General features: G+C 41.6%; 2 protein-coding genes across 4 annotated transcripts; both read left to right on the top strand.

Moving 5' to 3' along the window:
- Positions 1-234: 234 nt before the first annotated feature.
- Positions 235-17951, top strand: rad54b (RAD54 homolog B). 3 transcript variants are annotated; one of them, XM_073484587.1, is made up of 17 exons: positions 235-310; positions 1036-1202; positions 1319-1511; positions 7327-7575; positions 8890-9189; positions 9290-9452; positions 9583-9808; positions 10830-10916; positions 11021-11141; positions 11225-11364; positions 11462-11752; positions 11836-11999; positions 12346-12607; positions 12900-12966; positions 13069-13266; positions 13347-13563; positions 17861-17951. In XM_073484587.1, exons 2-17 carry the CDS (start codon positions 1068-1070, stop codon positions 17922-17924), a joined length of 2877 nt encoding a protein of 958 aa, XP_073340688.1. In that variant the 5' UTR covers positions 235-310; positions 1036-1067; the 3' UTR covers positions 17925-17951. The 3 variants fall into 3 exon arrangements, with proteins under 3 accessions (XP_073340688.1, XP_073340687.1, XP_073340689.1); XM_073484586.1 differs by having other exon boundaries at positions 240-324; XM_073484588.1 differs by lacking the exon at positions 17861-17951 and having other exon boundaries at positions 240-324; positions 13347-13839.
- Positions 3774-7040, top strand: fsbp (fibrinogen silencer binding protein). The gene is made up of 2 exons (XM_073484589.1): positions 3774-4687; positions 5452-7040. The coding sequence occupies exons 1-2, from the start codon at positions 4281-4283 to the stop codon at positions 6005-6007; spliced, it is 963 nt and encodes a 320-aa protein (XP_073340690.1). The 5' UTR covers positions 3774-4280; the 3' UTR covers positions 6008-7040.
- Positions 17952-20673: the final 2722 nt, after the last annotated feature.

Here is a 20673-nt window from a genome sequence, read left to right as displayed (position 1 = left end):
GACTTCATTCTCCTCCTGAACTGATAGTAAAGGGGTGGAGTGAGGAAGGTAGGTGAGCTCGATTTCTCATACCGGCATTGACAGGTTTTGGAAGTTCAAGTGGGATGGAGCAGGTAAACTACTGAGGTGATAGAAACCAAACGCACCCCAATCAATTGGAACACGCCCACTTTCAGAGTTCAACCAATCACGTTCTTCAAAACATTCAGCGGGAGAAACGGAACAGTATTGAGAGTTTAGTGAAGAAAAGACGAGACATTTTGGGGAATTAGTGACAATTTGTGATCTTAAATCGTGTCAACCAGCTAATGTAAGTTCGTCCAGGTATGTATGACACGTTGTCACGCGTTATAAAACATGACATTACGGGGAGTTTAACCGGGGTAGCAGTGTTAGCGACTTTTTGTTGCTAGTGAGTCAGCTAGCTTGCTAACATGTCACAGTGATGCTACAGGTTAGCGCTAACTTCACGTAGCTGGAGCTTGTGTTGATCATTTCTAGCTCACCTGGTGTAGCAGGGAAAATACTTTGAGAGACTTAACATATTTTACTGATTGTGATAATGAATAACAATTTAACATGTCCATGAAAAGCTACCAGAGCCAAAGTGGTGTCTTCATACAGCCAACAGTGACATGAAAGTGGGGAAAATTGTGTTTGAGTTGTATTTGTCAAGATGCAACTAAGGTGACATGTGTCTCATAGGTTGTTAGAGTGATGAATTATGCATCGAAGCTGCAATTAATTAGTTTCTCATTAAATAACACCACACATTATTTCTGTATTCACTTGTGTCTGAGAGTCAGCAGTGGTGGTAATTTTTTGTCACAGACAAGGACAACAAGGACAGCTTTGACATTTGTTCACTGTACTGATTAATGTGTGAATGTAAATTATGAAAAAAAACAAAAAACAATTTGTTAAAGGCTTTTAAAGACTCATGGGCTGGTCCTGGCCCACTGAGTTGACGCATGAAATTATACCTACATAGTTGTCAGTATTATTGTGTTGATGTTCATTGCTTTCTGTTTCTAGGAGATACATTATTGTGGGTTGATAATAGAAGTATGCGGCGATCAGGAGCTCCCAGCCGGCTCCTGGGTAATGCAGTGAAAAAGCCTCGGTTTATGCCTCCTGGAGCATGTACTTCTCAATCCAAGCCCCTCACTCCCAAGTTTGGTTTGGGCAATGCACTGGAAAAGGTACATTTTTCACAGCGTTTCATCGGCAATATTATCTCTTAAGCATTGTTTTGATTCAGATCATCCAGCGTTGTTTCAAACTTTCTCATCTCTTTTCTCTGCCTTTCATCCTGCAGGTTCAGCGAAGTCTAACGGCACCAGCTCTGAGTAAAACAGAAGATGAAGTCCAGCCCAAAGCTGCCCAGGCTGCTCCAGTCTTGTCGAGGGTTCTGGCTTGTGTTAATGCAACGGACAGTAAGGAAAATGAGGCTGAGACAGAACATCCTTGCACTGGCTTGGAGGATTATACAAAGGACAACACACCAGCAGGTAAGACGCAAAGATCTTGTGGCCGAGTACCCAGTATGGGCAAGAATGAAAGACATCAACAAAACCAAACTGGGACGGGCAGGTCACAAAAAAAATATCTTTCTTTTAGTCTTTTGATCCAACAGAAGTCTTTTCCAGGCAAATACCCACCAGAAGGAGAGGATATACTGTATATACATAACAGTTCGAAAGTGGAATCACCTGCCATAAAAGCTTGATTCAGTACAATCATATGACAGAGAGGACTGCTCTTTATTTCCTGTCAACTCAGTTGTCCTGTCAAAGCAAGGCAGTGCAAGTGTCTACTGTAAAATTAATAAACAGTATGTTTGCTGCTACAGGTGCTTAATTAGATTAAAGCAATCAAAACTGATTTTAAAGCGGCTATTTCCAATTACATCTTGGTAATTTAGTCACTAATGCTTATCAGCTGATTTGTATATTTTAAATGTACACATATGTATTTATTTATACCCATATTATTGCCTATTTTGCAATTGCTTGTAGATTATTTACAATGAATGTACACTTCAGTTGCCTAACAAATACCTAAATACACAATATAACACAAGGTAATTAAAACATTTGATTGACACTAACTCTTGTCCTTGATGTTTATAAGCTACCTACATAGGTGTCCTTCTTTTGCTGTGCAATCCAACCTACAGTGATAACTTAAAAAATTGTATCCGTCTTGGATCAGGGACCTCAGTGCAGTCCTTAGTTTAATGCACCTTGTAATACCTTTTTTTAATTGACAAAAAAGGATAATATACCAAAAATTCAGGGAAGACAATGGGAGCACATACAAATCAAATAAAAATGAAACAAACATATGAGGAACACAAAGTGGATGGATTAAAAGACAATTTCATAGAACAAAACAACATCAGTCAGGTCTCAGGGAAGAAAAGTTCAATAATCATTCTTCAACTTTTAATACTCTTTTTGTTGTTAGGTATGAGTGATTTAAGTTGCTATTTCAGTTCTAGGTGAAAAGGCGAAAACTCAGTAGTGATAATGATTTCACGCTGTTATCTGACATCATTTCATATACAAGTTAAAAACAGGCTAACTGGAGCAAGTCACTGCTCTCCATGATGAGAAACAGATTCAGAGATGTGAGAATTGGCTTCATAATTAGTCTTCTGTCGAATCCCCCGAATGAGAGTTTACTTGAGTGAATGAATGAATTTATTTCGGTTGCATACATCTTAAGAAACATTTCCGATGATTTATTTTACACAAATTTTCTCACATTCAATAACCGAAAAAGGAACGAGGCTTATTTTTGCCTATCTTATATACTTAGTTCAGTGAAGGACTATAATATTTGATCTACAACACCTGTATAGCTGTAAACCCTTCCTGAACAGCTTGAAAATCTTTCTTTCTCTCAAATGAAGTCAGACTTCTTGGTTGTTGACTTGGTTGCCTTTTTTAGAGACAGGAGTTAGTCTGCTTTAACTCAACACGCCCAGTTCTCTCCACGTGTTATTTTTATTCTCACTGACACTGAGATTCATTGTTAAAAATAACCTCCACTACCTTCACAACAACACAGGCTCCATGTTGCTTTCACTAGATTTGAATACACCATCGTTGTGATTGTGAAGCAGTCAAATATCCTTTTTTTTTTTAAAAAAAAACAAAAAACAAAACAATTTCTATATAAACACCAGTGTGATGCTGTCAGTAGTGATGCGGAGCGACATCGCTTTCTCGTTTCGCAGCGGCTCATTGTCTCTTTGTGGCTAATAATACCACACACACACACACACACACACACACACACACACGCCGGAGAAGGATGTTGAACCGGGCGGGCTGATGCTGAGTGACAGCAGGTCCAGCATTATGCAAATTGGCGGGGTAGTGCAGCGGCAGCGGCGGGCAGATTAGGACTCAGGATCAGTGAGCCACCGCTCCTCCTCCTGCAGGAGCAACTAGTGCCTCTGTTGTCCTCCCTGAGAACACGCGGCTCGCACGCTCTCTGGCTCCGGACGCGTGTTTTAATCTCGTGAATCAGTCCCCTCCTCGCACAGCTGAGATTTATTCCACGCATTAAAACGTAAAACGGTACACAATGGATATAACCGCTCCGCTCCTGCGGGCATGCGCAGCGCGCTCACAGACCCCTCCCCCCACTCAGTTAGTTAAGCCAGCGCTATTTCAAAGCGTCACTCACTTTCAGAGAAATACAGCCCTGATCCTTAGTAACCTCTAACACATTGTTGTTGAGAGTGTTTCCTCCTTTGTGCGGGGCACAGACCCTCTGCTGATGCTGTCCTCTTGTTATAAAGCAGAGACAGTGGCCGTGCTCTGTGCTGTGCTTGGTTTGGGGTTTACAGAGACCGAGCTGTAAGTAGGTCGGGCTGGGCTTAAGCGGCTTAGCTACGTCAGCCTAAGCTGGGAGGAATTCATCCAAAGCCCTCCGCGGTAGGCGGGGGCCTAAACGAGGCTGGCCTAGTTAAGCCTGATTCTTATTGTGTGCAGCACAGCCTGTTTTTTGTTGTGCAGCGTAGCTGAGAGGGAACCAAGGAGTAGGGTATGAATCCATGCACATGTTAGACATAGCTTATGTTTGATTTAAAGAAGAAGAGCAGGAAAGTGAGAAATGAGTGGGAGTTAGACCGGTGTTAGCCTCATCACCGTGGACCAAAAGAAGCCAGCAGCAGGGACAAAATAAAGACAGGTGGGAAGAGTGAGGAGCCATAGTGTCAAGTGTATAGGCCTGACTTGGTCTGCGTGAGACCGCTATGCTCTAAGATGGCGTCCAGTTCCGTGTTTCTGTCCAGTATGGTGGGTAAAGCTCGCTCCTCCAACTTCACCCTCTCTGAGAAGCTGGACCTGTTGAAGCTGGTCCGTCCTCACATCCGCATCCTGGAGGAGCACACCAACAAGCATGCGGTCATCGTGGACAAGAACAAGTGCTGGGACACTGTGGCCGAACAGTACAATGCCTTGGGAGGGGACAGGCCCCATCGCACAGCTCAGGGCCTCAGGACCCTCTACAAGAGGCTGAAGGAGTCGGCCAAGCAGGAAGTGATGCAGCGGAGACACGCCCAGCCAGAGTACAGAGCCAGCATCTCAGAGCCAACCAGGAGAATTATGGAGATGATCCCTCACCTGTTTCACCACGTGCCCATCCATGAGAAGGACCAGGCGCTGCGCAGGTAGAGTGTGACACACACCTTCGAACACAGACACACATGAAGGGATAACACAACAGTCTGGTGAGAGTTTAGCAAGTTCACACATGCACCATTAGTTTGTGGCTGTGATACTGATTCAACTGGTAGAGGAGGGGAGGGAGGGAGGGGCTGAACTCACAGTTCCACAACCCAATCAGATTACACACTCTGTGTACATCCTCATGCTCAACGGGAAAATACAGCATGTCCTGTCACTATTTTCTGTTTGTTTATGTGCAATCAAACACTTAACTCTCAGTATGCTTTAATCTGTCAGTTTAGTTTCAGCTGAATAAATTTTAAACAAAATTAGACGAGCACTGATCACAAATTACACTCCAATAAAATGTTTTGCTGTTAGAGCTAAGGAAAGTAAGGATAGTGAGGCTGAGGAGAAATCTATCAACAGAGTACTGAGAGGAAATTTAGTGTAAAAAGATACCTTCTTAAGATATTGCAAATTAGTGTGTAATTACTTAAATCACGGCAAATGATTCATTTTCAAATATACATTTTTATTGAATAAATTGTGTGATCAATGTCTGTTTCTTAAAATTAATCGTGTACTTATTCGATTCACAAGTTTAAACATTTCATTGAAGCCCTGTTTGAGGCTCAGATATTATCTACAGTATTTATTGTGCATTATCATCAACAGAGGTCTTCACACACCTCACATAAACAAGATGTACACACTCAATAAACGCTCCTGTCTCACTTCCTTTTGTCCCTTGTTCCATTTTTAGATTGATATACAGCAAGCACAACTCTCCGATCGAACATCCTGGCAGCAGCTCCTCTCTGGCTGGACTCCAGGATTACTCAGCAGCTGTTCCAAGTATCCTCCACGAGGTGGTCCAGCTGGACCCTGAAGAGGATGTTAAACCACCGCCAGATCTCCCCATCCTCTCCGCGCACACAGGGCCAGAGCTGGACGGAGGCCAGGAGGAGGAGGGGGAGCAGGACTTGGGGAGCGTCCACGATTACGAAGCATCCCTCTCTCCCACCCCTTCCTCCGTTAACATTCCCCTCTCCGCCTCGCCGCTACCGTTACGCCATGACCTCTACCCCAATGACATCTACCCTCACCACGAGCCCGACAGGTTTCGCCCTCTGCACCTGGCCAAAGAGGAGCACGAGCTGGTGCTGGCCAATCACAGGAAGGTTGCCATGTACCTAGAGGAGAAGCGGGAGGGGCTGAAGAGGAAACAGGAACTGGAGGAGGAACTTCTGCGAGCCAAGATTAAAGTGGAGAAACTAAGAGCTGCTCGACTGAGACATGGACTGCCAATTCCTCTATAACAAGCATGAACACGCACATCTGTGTCAGAAAGAGAGAGGATCTGAAGACTTTCAAGTGTGGAGCAATCAAACTCATCGGTTTCATGTTTGAGAACCTGAACTTCTTTTGGAAACATAGTGCCTCGTACAGACACTAAAAGCCTGTTTGTGTACTGCAGGATCGTGTTGCCATCAGTGTCTGTCTATGCTTGTCAGTGTTAAAAATCTATTATCGTTCTCTCATTTATTGACAGAAGCTGCAACAAAACATATAAATGCTGACATTACAAACACTGTGAAAGGCCAAAATAGGTAAAATAAATGTGAACGTCCAGGTTTTGGAAGGGAATAGTAGCAGTATATGAATGTGTACAATGATTGTGCTTTTCCTGCCTACATCTGCCTCCAATATGGAAATTCCAGCATAGCGTTAATAATCGTTATTATCCAGGACTGTTAGGACAATTACTTACTGTAACGATATACTGGGGTCTGCCCAGATCATATCAGAGGGATTGTTAGCGCTGTGTTCATTCTTATTAAGAAAATTTCTACTTGATTGATAAAAGTCAGATGATTAAACTAAAGACGCATTTCCGTGTAGCACTTTAGGTAACCCGATTGGGGGTGCGTTTTTCTAAATTTTGCAAAGAAATGAAAAAGTAGCTGCTCCAAACCAACAACGTTCCACTTTTTTTTTTAAGGCAGAGAAATGTTCCGATACCCGGGACTGAAGCACAAGTTAAACTGTCAAAGGCCTTAACAAGCAATGCTAATGATGACGAATCCTGTTCCTGTTCTGTGAGTTGTTGAATTTAGATGGAAGTTAGTCAAACGTGAAAGTCAGACATTGTCTCTGTTTGCTGAATCGATGGCCAGTTAAGTGATCAAAAGAAGGGAGATGTGGAGCTGGTTTTGTGACGTTATTGTTATTTAATGTGCTGTATGTGACTACATCATTGATTGTATTGTAATGTTGGTAAGTGTTGTCAGTTTCTTTTTGCAGTTTGTCCATTTGTTCACTTATTTCTATAAAAAACTAAGGTTGATATTCTGTTGGTCTTGTGTTTATTACATGTCAAACAGACATTTGCTGTCATGATTCAGCCTCTCTGAAGAAGTTAATTCCTCTGAATTACATTTTCTTTATTTAATATCAAAGTAACATAAGTTTCTTGCACTTAGTTTTTAAGCATGTGTATTTACGAAGGGGACTGTCATCCTCTGTATGAAGGTCTAGTATGATGTGTAGACTTGGTGCAACAGTGACCTCTGCTGGTCACTTCTGTCTAAGATATTTCTGGTTGTTTTTCACCGTGTTGTCTGTCTTTGTGTTACAGGAGCGAATGGTTATCCTCACTTGACTCCTGGATCTCCTCGAACCCCTCAGCCTTCAGTGGGGTCAGCATGTGTCTCTGGAGCTGCAGGTTCAGACTCTGGCTGCAGTCAGGACGGAGCGCGTTACTTCAGTGTGATGTGGTGTAAGGCCAGTAAGAAGAAGCACAAGCGCTGGGAGGGCGATGCTGTCCTGGTTACAAGAGGACGCACAGCCACACTGAAAGATATGGAGGGCAAGGATATTGGCAAGGGTTAGTTAGTTTTTCATTATTGTTATTCTTCAGTCAGGTGGGAGAAGGACTACAGCTGCCTGGAATAGATAAACAAATCTATAACTTAAGTAGCTTTAAATTGTAATTTAATTATAATAATAATAATTTAATTTAAGAAAACATCAAGTATCAACACTGTTCTCTGATCTGAAGTGTGCTCTGTTGTAGATGTAACCACATAACAGTAATGTTTGGGTTAAGGGACTACACCTTGAGTACACTTGTTTACCCCTGCAGCAAGGTCAAAAACTCAAATAACAGTTCAGCTGGAGCCAAGCTGTTCTTTAAGCTTAACCTTTAAGAGTTACTGATAGAGCAGATTTTTAATGATTTGTTTGAACTTAGGTAATTGGTCGAATTTACTGTGGTACATTATTCGTAACTGTGGTATTTTCTAATCCAGAATAGTTGTGGTGACTATTCAAAAAGCAAAACTTGTCACCTGTGGTGGTTTGGGATGGTTCGTTCTTGACTCGACTCCAGAGCGAATAAAAAAGAAAAGTTGTAAAAGTAATATCTTTGGGTGAGGTTCCCGTTTATTTGAACAAAAAGGATAAGGTAAATTGACAGAACAAAAAGAGATTCTACTGTTTCTCTGGCTGCCGTGTAAAAACTGTGTGTGTCTTCCACCACCACTCCACTCAAACTAATCAACACTTCTGATCAACAACAGCTGGGGCAAGGTTTGGGGTAAAAGAAAGTAACTGAAATATACTTCCCCTAGTGGAAAAACAAATACCTGCACAACATAAAAAATGGCTCCTACAATAGTTTTAATTTATTTAAATTTGGTATTTCAAGGTTTAAAACATTTGTTTTTAACCTGCTTTTACAAATAAATTACCGCCCATTCAATCCCGCAACATTCGATCCCTTGACAAATGAGTTTACACAATGCACATTAAGCCTATCACTGACTGATAATCAATCAATCAGACTTTATTTGTATAGCACTTTTCATACACACCCTAAAGAGATTCCCGTAGTGCCACAGGATGCCTGATCGGGGAGACAAAGTAAATGTAGCATGTTTCAATGTTTCTGTTCACCTGCTGAATCCAAGTATAATATTCACTCTTACGTCATGCTAATTAGCTAGATGCTAACTCTGTCTGTCCGCTGCTCAATGCTGAGCAGGTAGCGTGCACAGTAGTTTTCTGTTTTTTTTTGTCTGTAAACAGCTGCTGGCTACAGCTTTAAACAACTATGTTAGAGTGATCCAAAATCTTAAAGTTGAAACAAAACAAAATTATGCGCTAAAAGACTCTAAAATGCCTGCATCTTTGTGTGTAGGAAGTGGCTACAAGGTGTCCGTTTTGGCCTCCCTGTCCGAGGGAGAGACCCTGATGATTGGAGGGAAGGAGGTGGAGGTGATGGGTGTCATTTCTGCTGAGGACTTTGCCAGGGGACGTTGTTTTCTAGATGTCCAGGTAGAGAAAGAGGAGCCGCACACAAAGTCTGCTCCACCTCCCACTCGTCGCATGGCGTCCAAACCTTTCTGCCCTCCAACGATGTTTGGGAGAGCAAATCAACTAGGATACAAACCAGAGGAGGAGCAAACCTGCAGACCTCGCCATGACCCACTTGCTCCAGGTATGTAGACAATCAGAAACTAAGAAATTTCCTCTTCGTTCCTCATCAGATTTGATGTTCTTCTGGTGGAAAACTATGTCATCATTTTTTATTTTTGCAGGCGCACTGGTGATGCCTCGTCCCTCTCCTAACCACCAGTGGTCTAATAACAAGTCTGGGCTTCCTGTGGTTGATGTTGTCATTGACCCTCACCTGACCACTCACCTGCGACCCCACCAGAGAGACGGCCTGCTCTTTCTCTACGAGTGTGTCATGGGCCTGAGGTACTGCAGCTGTTCCTGTAACACGTCTTGTCAAATGTTGTTTAAAGAAATCTGTCTGAGCCTCACAGCAGTTACTATTATTGGGATTCCTAATGGATCATGTTGGTGTGTTTAACCGTGTGTACTTCAGAGCTGTGGGTCGCTATGGAGCTATCCTGGCTGATGAGATGGGTCTGGGGAAGACCCTCCAGAGCGTGGCGCTGTCCTGGACGTTGCTCAAGCAAGGACCATATGGTGGGAAACCATTTGCGAAGCGTGTCCTTGTGGTCACACCCGGCAGCCTCGTGCAGAACTGGGGTGCAGAGTTCAACAAGTGGCTGGGCCGTGAACGGATCAACGTTTTCACTGTGGATCAGGTGAGGAGAGAAGAGGGAAATCTTGCTTTTGGATTTACAGGGAACTCATCAGCCTGATGACAGCACAAGTAGAACAATTTCTGTTAAATCAGAGGTTTCAGGTTGAATTTATTGTGCAGCAAGGCAATTTTATTCATATGGAATTTCATTACAAGCAAGCTCATTGCACTTAGCCTTGAAGAGAATTTAGCAACAAGTAACATAAGAATATAATGAATAATGATATTAGTAATAAATACTTTAAAATGAATGCAAAAAAATTTAATAAACTCCCACAACATCTCCCATGCTCCCACAACATGAAAAGAGACATTTACAACAATAATATAGCTTCCTAAGAAAGATACTTACACTAAGGTACTACTTTAAAAGTTGCTGGAAATCCTTGAACACTTTTTTAATGAATTTTAATGTGGTGTTTTCAAAATTTTAGAAATTGTATTTGCATTATTTTCATAATAAATTGCTTGTTTAAGGATTTTTTTTTTATATTGCCAAGTCTACTGACAGACAAGTGACACATCTTGAAACATTACATTTTTTTGTTAGCAGTCATTTTGGTTGTTAAAGAAAAGTAACTATAGACTTAATGTGATGAACTGAAATAATAATTTTGAGTTTATATGTATATAAATATGTAAATATTTACCAAAGCTGTAAGATGGAAAGCTGGAAAAGCTTGAAAAGGCACCTCGAAATGTTTGTAAAGTGTAGGAACCCTGTGCTTTGTACCTGACACTGTGTGAGGAGCTTGCTGTTGAGTTGGAGAAATAATCTTAAATTAGACTCTTAACTTTAACTTAAATTTAAACCTGCCTTTTCTTAAACTGTTGTGTTTTGTCCCTCTGTGCTTTTATTGCATTTTACCCTTTCTTGTTCCACTTTGCATTTAATTTCAATAATATCTTGTTCCACTCTGATCTATAACGTTTCCTTGTCTTAATTCTTTTTTGTCAATTTACTTTCATTTACCTTAATGTAGCTTGTAGTAAATTGTACGTACATTCTTTGTTGACCACAGGACCACAGGGTAGAGCAGTTTGTGTTGTCCCCTCTGCACAGTGTTCTTGTGATCAGCTATGAAATGCTGCTGCGCTGTCTGGAGCAGGTATGTACACCTTCTGTCTCGCTGTCTACTTTGCATGTTACAAATAAATCAGGTTATATCATCGTTTCGTTTTTATTTATAGTGTTTATTTCTTGTGTTCTCAGGTACAGAAAGTGGACTTCGGTCTTGTAATTTGTGACGAGGGCCACAGATTAAAGAACAGCAGCATCAAAACGTCCTCAGCCCTCAGCAGCCTGAGCTGTCAACGCAGAGTCATACTAACAGGTGCACACTTGACGGGAAATCTGTGACTGACAAATACAACTTCTTTTAAAGGTGTTATAATACATTATTTCTGTGTTTTGAAGGCACCCCAGTACAGAACGACCTGCAGGAGTTCTACGCTATTATCGAGTTTGTCAACCCGGGGATTCTTGGGTCGTCAACAGGGTACAGGAAAGTGTATGAGGAGCCTATTCTGCGCTCCAGACAGCCCTCCTGCACAGAGGTAATGCTACCAATTGCTTCTTCCCTTCTATTTAGTCACTTGAAATATATAGACAACTTAATCTGATATTTAAACCTGATCTCATATCTGTCAACAGGAGGAGAGAGTTTTAGGAGAAGAGCGAGCAGCAGAGCTCTCTCGCCTGACCGGCATGTTCATCCTGAGACGGACGCAGGAGATCATCAACCGCTACCTGCCTCCTCGTCTCGACTGGACGCTGTTCTGCGACCCGTCACCTCTGCAGCTTGATCTGTACAAGCAACTCCTCTGCCACAGAGTCTTCAGAGCCTGCCTTCAGAGCTCCACGCAAACTCATACACACCTGGCCTGCATCACTGCACTGAAGAAGCTCTGTAACCATCCCGGACTGCTCCACTCCACTGTGAAGGTGAAGTTATTTATAAGTCAGTATGGATATGTTGACAGTAATCAGCCTGTATTTATATTTGGATAACTATGTTGGATTTTCAGGAAAGAAAAGACAATGGTTCAGACGAGAGCTCTTTATACGAGGGCCTGGTGGAGCTCTTCCCAGAATCCTACTCCTCAGGTGGATTTAACACTGCTGACTCTGGAAAACTCCTGGTTCTGTCGGACCTGCTGACCGCCATCAGACAACTCAGCCCCTCAGACAGGTGTGTGTGTGTGTGTGTGCGTGTGTGCATGTGTGCGAGTGTCAGGTGTTGTATTTGCAATTGCATTAGGGCTGCAACTAACGATTGTTTTCATTATTGTGTTATTTTTATAAAAAATGTCCCAAAAAAAATTGCTTCAGTTGTCCAACAAACAGTCCAGAACCTAAAGACTCTTCATTTACCATTTAAGAGGCTGAAACTAGCGATTATTTAACGTTTGCTTGAAAAATGACAAATGATTTATCGATTATCAAAATTGATTTTCAATCGACTAATCTTTGCAGCTCTAATTTTCATGTGTGTATTTTTGTCCATACATACTGACAAAATATGTGTGTCCCTGCAGGGTGGTTGTAGTGTCCAACTACACTAAGACACTCGACATGCTCCAGGACTTATGTGCACACATGGGCTACACCTTCTGCCGACTTGACGGACACACCCCCACCAGCCAGAGACAACGGCTGGTTGACAATTTCAACAGTCCCTATTCTCAAAACTTCCTGTTCCTGCTGAGCTCCAAAGCAGGTGGGGTGGGGCTTAACCTGGTGGGTGCTTCCCATCTGGTGCTTTATGATATTGACTGGAACCCTGCCAATGACATTCAGGTAAGACAGACATACTCGACATTGACATCACCTTGCTTTCACACACATTCGGGGTGCTTTGACACCTTACCTGTCTGATTGGGATTTGCTTTGATTGAGCTGGTGTGAAAGCTGTCAATCGAACTCTGGTGTTCAATTGACAGGAACAACTATGGATTTTTCTCCTTCGTTGGACCAAATTAACCTCACTAGATGTGTCAAACTACCCTCAAACTATATCACATATCCACTAGATGGTGCTGTGTACACGTGTGTCACTCTCTCCTGCAATTTTTCCCTCTACTGTGTCCAGGCCATGGCTCGAGTGTGGAGAGATGGACAGAAGAAGACTGTGCACATCTATCGTCTCCTCACTGCCGGTCAGAATACACAAGAACACACAAAGAACCAAAATGTTCATCATATAGTATAATGAAAAAGACAGATGTTAAGTTTTATGTCTGGGTGTTCCTTCCTCGCAGGCACTATTGAGGAGCGTATTTTCCAGAGACAGGTGTCCAAACAGGGGCTTTCTGGGACTGTGGTTGACCTGGGCAAAGGGGCGGATCACACCAGCTTCTCTACCAGTGAACTGCGAGATCTTTTCAGCCTGACAGACACACCCTCTTTGACACACGACCTGCTGAACTGTAGCTGCAGCATGGACGGTTCAGTCCAGGGTAGGCACATAGACACATTCACCAACGGCAGTATTTGACTTCACTGCGACTCATTAACTCACTGTTTTCTTCACTCTCAGCTGTTGTGGAGGAGGAGGAGCAGGTTTCTGATAGGCCGTGCCAGCTTGGTCGCCAAGGTGACCGTGGGGGGGCAGCACAGAAACATCTGAGCATGTCCGAGCTGATGCAGTGGAGACATTTCTCTGGTGACACACACACCTTCTCAGACCCCTACCTTGATCACGCACGAAATCACATCACCTTCGCCTTCCAGACCACCATCTCTCACACGGCTCAGTAAGCACACATGAGATTACACTGTAGATATGGATGACTCACACAGACACACAAATGTATTTCTTCTGCATGTTTGTTTCAGGCCTTCTGGGCTTTGTCCCCATCCTGGCTACAACATATGACTGAAACACACAGTTTCCAACAGCTTTAAGTGATTGTTTGTGAGATTCTGCTTTTGTCTTGAATGTATGTTTATTTATTCAAAGACATTTTCAGTAAAACTTTATTAAATAAATGAAATTTAAAAGGAATGTGTAATAAACAAGCTTTTAAGGAGTTGTACATTGTTTATTGACTGAAGATACCTTCCTGTGGAGAGTAGAGCATTTTTGATGCATGTATGAATATAGCAGATCAGAAGAGTTTGTGTGCCAGGTATGTTTTAAATCCACAATTTAAATAAGTGTGCAAGATAGGTACTTCTATGTCCATCTGGAGTAATATTTACTGTGTCAATCATATGATTTATGTTGTTCTGAGGCATGTTTAGGCGACACAGAGCTTGGGTGGTATGAAGAGACTTCAAAAAAAAAAAAGTATTTAGTTTCTGGGTGTCTGCACAGTGACTTAACCACCCGAGGCTGAAAATTCTGATAGAAGAATAAAGGAAGTCATTAGCCTGATGTTTTGTGCTGTATGTTATGTGGTGACCTTATGAAATCGGCAGAGATTTTTGGTGTCTGTCATTCTTCAGTCTGTTATTTTGGATAACACTGGCCTTTTTATGCTCTTCGACAAAAAGCTGCTGCGTGGGAGTTACGTAGCTGTGTGTTTCTGTGTGTGCGCGCGAGCCCTTTATTCGCATGTGGTTTGTGCTCCGGTCTGTCAGATTGACTGAGCTCCAGCACAATGCATCTCTACATAAACATTGTAATTTTTATTTATTGGATGATCAGCACTCTGCGTGATTGTTAAGCAACTCTGTTGTATAATAAATGGGTCTCTGGGATGTCAAGCTGTCCCTTTATCCATATGACAGTTGTAGCTCTGCGGCCTATCAGCCTGTGTGGCGTGTTGGAGGCAGCGTGGCGATTATGCAGGCACCTGCTGCTTCTTGGTGGCCAGAGTGTGAATTCAAACTGTTAGTGCCAATCCTATGCCAGAATTCAGGTTTCAGCTTCAAATGAACCTTACAAATGATATTACAAATATTTATTATGAAATTCAATTTAGGCTCTCTTGAGTCATCTGTTTGGGATAATCAAACTAGACTGAGAGTCTACCGCCATGAGGCTGTACTGTGGGCATGGCGGTGCTTTTAACTAAATGCTTACGTCAGCATGCGGACACGCTCACTATGGCTGCAACTAACTTTCTCATTTAACAGGTCTATGTAATGTCAGCATATACTGATACATTTCCCAAATCCAGAATAATTCATCATTAATTAATGGCATTAATGATTCAGCAAAGTAGTTAATGAACCAAATAATCAATTAATCTATTGAGCAAATACACTGCCTACTTTGTTCACCATCTTAGTTTGACAAATGTAAGCATCTTATACTATGCTAATTAGCACTACAACTGAGGCTGATGGGTCATTTTTTAACTATTTAGTCATAAATTGATGTAAATTGGGCAAATAAATAAAACCATCTTGGGGGGGATGAATGTGTTATGTGTCATAGCAAGCTATGCAATCCATCTCACAAAATCAAACGTTAACCTCATGGTGGCACTAGAGCAGTGTTTAGAAAAATTCACCTCAGAAAATATTGGCCAAGTACCACCATTATGACTGAAGTCAAGATGTATCTCCTTACTGTTTTGCAGCATTTACTGCTAACATTAGCAGGGGCTTAAGTAGCCACTAGCACTTTTAGCTCATTTCACTCTCGTCAACTTCAGTTTCAACAGGTCTGCTTGAAATATTCCCCTCCTGCTATGTCCTTCTCTTCCTAATAGTTCCCGTACTGATACTTACATGGGTAATAATGGACTGTAGCTTGACTACAATACAAGGTCTATACATGTAAGTCCAGACAAGGACACAGACTTGTCTCAGCCTCGGACAGAAACCTATGGTGGCATAGCAACTGTCACCCAAGCAACTTACTCCAGCCCTGGCCTGGCCTTGGCATTGAAAGATACTGTTTGTGTTTTTTCAAAGCAATCACATGTGTCGCAGCACTTCAGTATTGGTATTGGACACGTGTCTGACGAGTGTCAGACGTCAAAGCGAGACATTGATCCGAATCACTTCTCTAATGGTCTCAGAGGCCATGTGCTGGTGGGTGCATGAGGTAGAATTTGTTTGTCTGCCTGTGTAAAGCTCTTACTAGCCGCTGCTGGCCGCGCTGCCAATCCCTCTTTTAAGCTGTGCCTTCCAGCTCGACAGCTCAAAGATCTGGCAGTGGATCGAATGAATGACTTTCCACTGCTGGAGGGGGAGAAAGAGATACAGCTGTTTTGATGGAGAGACTGAATCACAGATTGGAAGTTTATTCCCTGTGATCCCAGCATCTCTGTGCAAGATCTGAATGTACTGTAGAGGCTTGTAGCCTTTGGTATTAACCCTCACTAAGGTCACAGTTCTCACATTTCATTCATCATCAGTCCTGGATTCATAGATTTGAAAGCGGCACATGGTTTTAGAGGAGATATGAAGACACTTGTGCATCAGTACTGGCAGTTGCTGCTTCTGTACTTCACAGGCCTGGAGTAGGTCTGTTGTTTTTGTACTTTAGGGCTTCAAGATGTCTCCAGACTTGAGTTTCAGTAGATGAATTTAGCATCAGCACATTTGTTTTCATGTCAGTTTCGGGCTCAGTTTGCTAGACTGGTATCCCTTCAGGAGAGCTGGAAACTCATATTGATTTCCCTACTTCATGTTCTCATCTGTACTGCTCTTTCTAGATAGTTTAGAGAGGCATAGGAAATATAAAATCTTGACCAAATTTGCTTGAAAGCCTTGTGGCTCCATTTTAAATCATAAGTGCTTGTCCAAAATAAGCAGGAACATTTTAAATCCGATTGAAACATGATGTTTTAAGTCCACGTGATAATGTCACACATGGTACCAAAATGTCTTCCTTTATTTTGTTTCTTTTTATGTCTCCACTTAGTACTGAGACACACTTACTACTGGTTCTAGCTTCTCAAATGACCACAATAAATGTAATATCTTTGGGTTTTGTATTGTTGGTCTGAAAAAAAAAGGAATTTGGAGGTGTCACCTTGATTTCTAATGTTTGATAGATCTAATGATGAAGCAATCAAACTGAATCATTAGTTGCAAAACTAGATTTCGCAAGTATATGTGGCATATTTTTTATTAACAGTAGGAGGACAGGTGTGATATAGTTTGATACAGTGTCAGGATAGGTGTTTTGGTGTAAATTGTATTATTGCACTGAGAGAAGACACACCCCAGTCTGTTTTCAGTGCAACATCACCAGTTGATAAGTTGGTCATTCGTTAGTACAATCTATGGCCTGAAATGTGCAATAACTACAGAATAATGCTGCATATAGTAAATAAACATTAAGCTACAACCAGCAGACACATTAAGATACACATCAGAAATAAAATTCAATGCAACTATTGCACGGAACATTCTGTACAGAGAAGTCGTGCAGGTTGTACTACTAGTTCGGACATCTACTGCATCGGTGTACTTGACCTTGCTCTGCACTTATCTCTGCTGTTGGATGTTAGAATAGATCCTTGATGCTGTGATTGTGTAATTATCTCCTTGGCCTACATCTGAATCAGGACATGAAAAGAAATCTGAAACCAAGTCACAGCAACACCTCATGAAACCTCATTACCAAAACATAAAGACCTTCTTCCTGTCATCCGACAACAGCCTTCACTTATCATCTGTCAGAGACACACTCAGACTAAAACACAAGTCACAATGGGGCATCTTCCCCTGTACTGATTCTTAATGCTGTTTCAGCTGTGAGATGGACTTTGTCATGTGAAGTGCTGACCGATAATTTGTATTTTCATCATCATTGCGATGTGAACATGCAATGCTAAAAAAACTGCCTGAAATGTCATGAATAAGAAAAGTTATTTTATTTACACGCGCCACGCATTCACAGTCTGTTCACCCTGCTGCCATCAGGCAAAAGATACAGACAAATCTGCTTCCTTACTACCAGACTACAGAGGAGCTTCGTTCCCCAGGCTGAGACTCAGCGCTCCATTTTATTTGTTTTGCTATTTTTTTTTGTTTGTTTGTGTTTGTTTGTGTCTTTGCATTTCCCATAGACATCAATGCAGCTGTCACCACAGTCTGGCAACAAAGAAAGATTCAGAGACGTAATGACCCTTCCTTCTTTTTTAGGTTCCTTGTGCATAACCTGGAAGTAAGGCAAGAAAACGGATGTTCACTATCAATTTCTATTTAAAATCTATTATTGAATCCTTTGGCTTAATATTAAAGACTTGCTGTCCTCTGCAATTTCAGCAATGGGTCTCTCTTTATTGACTCAAGCTATGAGAACTGTATTATATACAAGTGGTTTAGATTTAGTCATAACTTGGGGAGCTGGTGTGTCTGCTGCCCCATGAGTCTGTGAGTGGGCAGTTGTGTGGTATGATTGTTATATTGTAAACTTTTGAAGCTGCCGAATCGAGCTCACCTCAAGCTCAGATATCATCAGGGTAAAGAGCTGTTGTAGGTTTATGATTATCTTTTATGTAGGCTAGTCTGTCCATATCTCAACCTGTTGAGACGAGAGTATGTTTTACAATCTGTGGAGGAGATCTAGAAAGAAAGAGGTCACTTCACACTCAGCTACAGCCACCACCATGTCCCCACCCATCTGTGGCAAGCCTGAGCACACACACCCCCCTCCAAGTCCATCCATCCATCCATCCATCCCGTCCTCCCGACTCTGGTCCCGCTCCAGCACTTAACAAGGATTTAATGTCGCCCAATCATCTGTCAGGCAGATCAGATCAGGGCTGTAATACACAGCAGCAGGTCCAGCGGATGAGGCCACCCGATGCAGAAGTCCTGAAAAACAACAGCCGAAAAAGCAGCATAATCCCACAATCGCTGTAATGACTGAGTCGCTCTTTCTTTCTCTCACACACACAAAGTGCTTTAGCAAATGAAAATCTGATGTTTACGAGCTGGGAGAGTGCGTGAGGTGATGCTGGCATCTCTCTTGACATTTGTGTACGTTGTTAGATGGATCATTCACAAAATGGCAACTGGTGGTTTCCAACCCATTAACAATATGCTGCTGCTGCTGGCAGTAGACCTCACACTTATCCTCCTCCTACAGTTTATATTCAGTAACACTTGGTAGGAAGCTGTGTTTAGATATTTTCTGACACTGAAAAGACACTGCAGAAGATCATATGGATGTCAGGACAGCTAGATATCATCGTCAATTGCAGGTAATAAATAGGCCATGTAATGTGCCCAGGGTGTGTCCTTTTGTTTGATATAAAACTCAGTTATCAGTTTTGAGCCACACCTTGTATGTTGAAATTACCCAACATCCATATAACACTCCTTCATTCACTTTATTGCAAGTGAGACGAGAACATGTCTGTGTTTTTTTGTCTTGGAGAAGCTCCTGGGAGTACATCCTCACCGAATCACTTGTATTTATTTGACCTTTACGCTAAAAAGCACATGCTGGTTGAAAGTGTTGGTATGATTAATCCAGGCGAGGGATAGTTTTCTGGCCTGTCAAATATTGCTTCTTTTTAGGATAGAAAGATAGAAGAAATAACAATAAACTAAACGAGGTAAAATGAGACTTCAAAATAACAGCATTGACATGACATGTTAAGTAAATTTGTTAGACGTCTGCTCGTAGTCCTAATACCACTTCTATTCAGGTCAAAATTGGAGAAAATAGCCTTTGTGAATAATTCATGCTTTCTTCATTGGCTCAAGTTGTAATCTAGCATGTCTGTTAATCATTTGTCAGGCTGGACAGGCAGCAGCAGGCGATTGGATCAATTATTATCTTTTGCACCTGCACACAACCTTATAAACATTATTGAATAATTCATATACAAACTAAATCAGCCTCTCATTTAGTCTCTGACGGAGATTTGGACGGATCTGAGCAGATGCGAACCCCTTATATTGACGTTGAAATAGATTATTCTTATGCTGTCAATTTAAATGGAGTTTATTTTACCAATTCATAGTTTGTTCTACAAAATGTGGTAAAATTGTGAAAAATGCACAAACCCAATAAAACCTAAAGACATTCTGTTTATGATCATATTAGACAAAAAGGAGCAGCGAATCTTTGTATTCAAATGTTTTACTTGGTTTTTAAACATTAACATATTGTACATTATGCATTATACCAACATCTATCTCCTGCCCTACCCATCCCCATTACTCCCCAAGTAGGTAACGGACTCTAATTCTTTGAATCTGCTGCCTTCAGGTGTGATTAGTTCAGCACTGGTTGCATTCATTTTCATGATCTTCTTTCCTTTACATGGACATATAATATGCCAAGACTGGAAAAGAAATAATAGTGGTAATAAATATTATTAGAAGGATGTCTATTAGCATAAGGAGTGAGAAAAGTTTGAGTCAGATGGTGGTGGAATAGGTTACATGCTGGACTTTCCCTCTGGAGACTGGGGTTCCTGTTCTGCTTGTGGCCAACAGTCAAATGTGATTTGTTTTAGTAAGTTATGTAAGTAAGTTAACGTACGTAAATGAAGTGTTACGTGAATGACGTACTTGTGCAGCATGACGTGAGTTACGAGACTGAATGCAACTATTTTAACTCAAAGTATGATCTTTTCCTAACCTAACCAAGTATGTTTTTTAACCTAAACCTAACCAAGTTTTTTTCGAACCTAAACCTAACCAAGTATGTTTTTGTGCCTGAACCTAAACCTAACTAAGTATGTTTTTGTGCCTGAACCTAACCAAGTATGTTTTTTAACCTAAACCTAACCAAGTATGTTTTTAAACCTAAACCTAACCACGTATGTTTTTAAACCTAAACCTAACCAAGTATGTTTTTGAACCTAACCCTAACCAAGTATGTTTTTTAACCTAAACCTAACCAAGTTTTTTTTAACCTAAACCTAACCAAGTATGTTTTTGTGCCTGAACCTAAACCTAACCAAGTATGTTTTTGTGCCTGAACCTAACCAAGTATG

The sequence above is a fragment of the Pagrus major genome, chromosome 17 (assembly GCF_040436345.1).
Source record: "Pagrus major chromosome 17, Pma_NU_1.0".
Lineage (NCBI taxonomy): Eukaryota > Metazoa > Chordata > Actinopteri > Spariformes > Sparidae > Pagrus > Pagrus major.
The sequence above is the reverse complement of the archived record's forward strand: the minus strand, read 5'-3'. Positions and strand labels throughout refer to the sequence as shown.